The sequence below is a fragment of the Morus notabilis genome, unplaced genomic scaffold, assembly GCF_000414095.1.
Source record: "Morus notabilis unplaced genomic scaffold, ASM41409v2 Scaffold444, whole genome shotgun sequence".
In the NCBI taxonomy this organism is placed as follows: Eukaryota; Viridiplantae; Streptophyta; class Magnoliopsida; order Rosales; family Moraceae; genus Morus; species Morus notabilis.
In genome coordinates, this window is record NW_010361417.1 from 45186 (window position 1) to 47184 (window position 1999).

The 1999-nt window shown below is 30.7% G+C and overlaps 1 protein-coding gene across 1 annotated transcript; it reads left to right on the top strand.

The window, feature by feature from the left end:
- The first annotated feature begins 300 nt into the window (after positions 1 to 300).
- Positions 301 to 902, top strand: LOC21386758. Its single transcript, XM_024166435.1, has 3 exons — positions 301 to 420; positions 521 to 608; positions 670 to 902. Exons 1-3 carry the CDS (start codon positions 301 to 303, stop codon positions 900 to 902), a joined length of 441 nt encoding a protein of 146 aa, XP_024022203.1.
- Positions 903 to 1999: the final 1097 nt, after the last annotated feature.

A 1999-nucleotide genomic window follows, 5' to 3' on the forward strand; every position in this document is an offset into this window, starting at 1 on the left:
TTTTTATATTTTAAATAGTTGTACAATCTATATTTATTATATATTTTAATATCCTATTATTATACTAAATATTTTAATTATGATTAATTTTAATATAATAAGTACACAATTTATTTTTTAAATTGAAAATATCAAATTGACTTAAATGATATGTTAATACTTTTACACTGTTTCATTCCGATTCTGGGTGAGGAAATGCATGAATGAGATTTGGAGTGATTCTAATTCCAAATCTTGTCACTCTAATTCATGCTCATTCTGATTACGCGTAGATAAACATGTCATTAGAGCAAGATAAGAATGCTGAAAAAGCAATATCGAAAAGTGTATGACATGTTGAACAGAAGTGGATTCGGATGGAATGACATAAAAAAGTGTGTGGAAGTTGATAGTGATGAGGCATGGTTGAGTTATGTTCAGGTTTGACCTTTGCATTTACTTTTATTTTTAGATTACTAGTATTTTTTTTTTCTTTCAACGAGAATTAACTACTTTAATATATTGAATTGTCAATTTGCAGGTTAATAAGGATGCTGAAGGTTGGAGGAACAAGAGTATTCCAATTTATGATAGGCTTGCTAATATCTTCGGTAAAGATAGAGCAATTGGTAGAGGAGTGGAAACACCAGCAGATATGGTTGAAAATATGAATCAAGAGGGTTGATGTAGATGATGAAACAGAAGAAGATGATACTACTAGGTCAGTGAATCAGACTTCATCTAGACCATCTAATCGACGGAAAAGATCTTGCTTAGAAAATATGCAAGATGGAATGTTGGAAGTTGCATCTTCATTCAAGAAAATATTTGAGCAAATGAGGCTAATTCGTGAGCAGCTTATTCCGGGCAATGGAGACGGAAAAGATATTGCTCTTAGAGTTAAAGAACGTGGGCTTTTCTGAGGATGACCAACTTGAAGCCCGTTTAGTTCGTTGATTAGAGTTTTTAATTTGAGTTGATATGTGACTTTGTGTGAGAGCTTTTTACTGTAACAAAAAAGTTAGATGTGACTGTTTTTTAAAGCTTTTTATTGTAATAAAATTCGAATCGGTGAAATGAACGAGGTCATGTTTTGACCCACATATTGGAGAAACCACAATACGAGGCAACGTTTATGTTCACAGATGGCTCATTTGTGAGAAGAATTTTGAGGGAGATGAGGCAGCCGTGATAGGAGGGTTTACTTTTGAGAAACCAACATGCTTTTGAGAGCTTGTTAGATGGTTTAGACATATGACCTACTATATATAATATTTTAGTTTTTAGACATTGTTTGGAATTCATATACTTGGGTAGTTGTTGATCTGTGTTTGGCTTTTAGAATGTACTTTCTTTATTTTATAATCGTATTGTGGCATTATTATTATTATTATTATTATTATTATTATTATTATTGATTTTTGGTGAAAATGGCTAATTCTTACTTCGTATTGTTTTTTGTTTTTATCTTGATTAATTTATCAATTTGAGGTTCTTATTAACAGAGAAAGAGAGAGCAGAATCTGTATAGAGAGAATAATGAGAGAGAGTTTTGAATGAACAAATAAAAATAAAAAGTGTATGGACCAAATGAGAAAAGTAATCCAATACAATGTGAGAGTGGATATTATGCAAATAATTATTGTTTTCTTAGTAATATAAGCTTAACAGAGAAAGAAAGAATATAATCTTAATAAAATTAAACGTGAGAGAACAAAGAGATAAAAAAGAGAAGAAATTAAGTGTAGAGAGAGAGAGGAGAGAGGAAATGTGGAGGAAGAAAGTAATCCAATGAGAAAATAATCCAATACAATGTGAGAGTGGATATTATGCAAATAATTATTGTTTTCTTAGTAATACAAGCTTGACAGAGAAAGACAGAATATAATCTTAATAAAATAAAAACGTGAGAGAACAAAAGTGATAAAAAAGAGAAGAAATTAAGTGTAGAGAGAGAGAAGAAAGGAAATGTGGAGGGAGAAAGTGTAGAGAGAGACTGAGGAGAGAGAATAATAAGAGA

Bases quoted from the DNA above. Each gene is read 5' to 3' on its own strand.
- LOC21386758 (XM_024166435.1), top strand. From the start codon at position 301: ATGCTGAAAAAGCAATATCGAAAAGTGTATGACATGTTGAACAGAAGT. The intron at 421-520 runs GTTTGACCTTTG...GTCAATTTGCAG, and splicing joins CATGGTTGAGTTATGTTCAG to GTTAATAAGGATGCTGAAGG. The intron at 609-669 runs GTAGAGGAGTGG...GGGTTGATGTAG, and splicing joins CGGTAAAGATAGAGCAATTG to ATGATGAAACAGAAGAAGAT.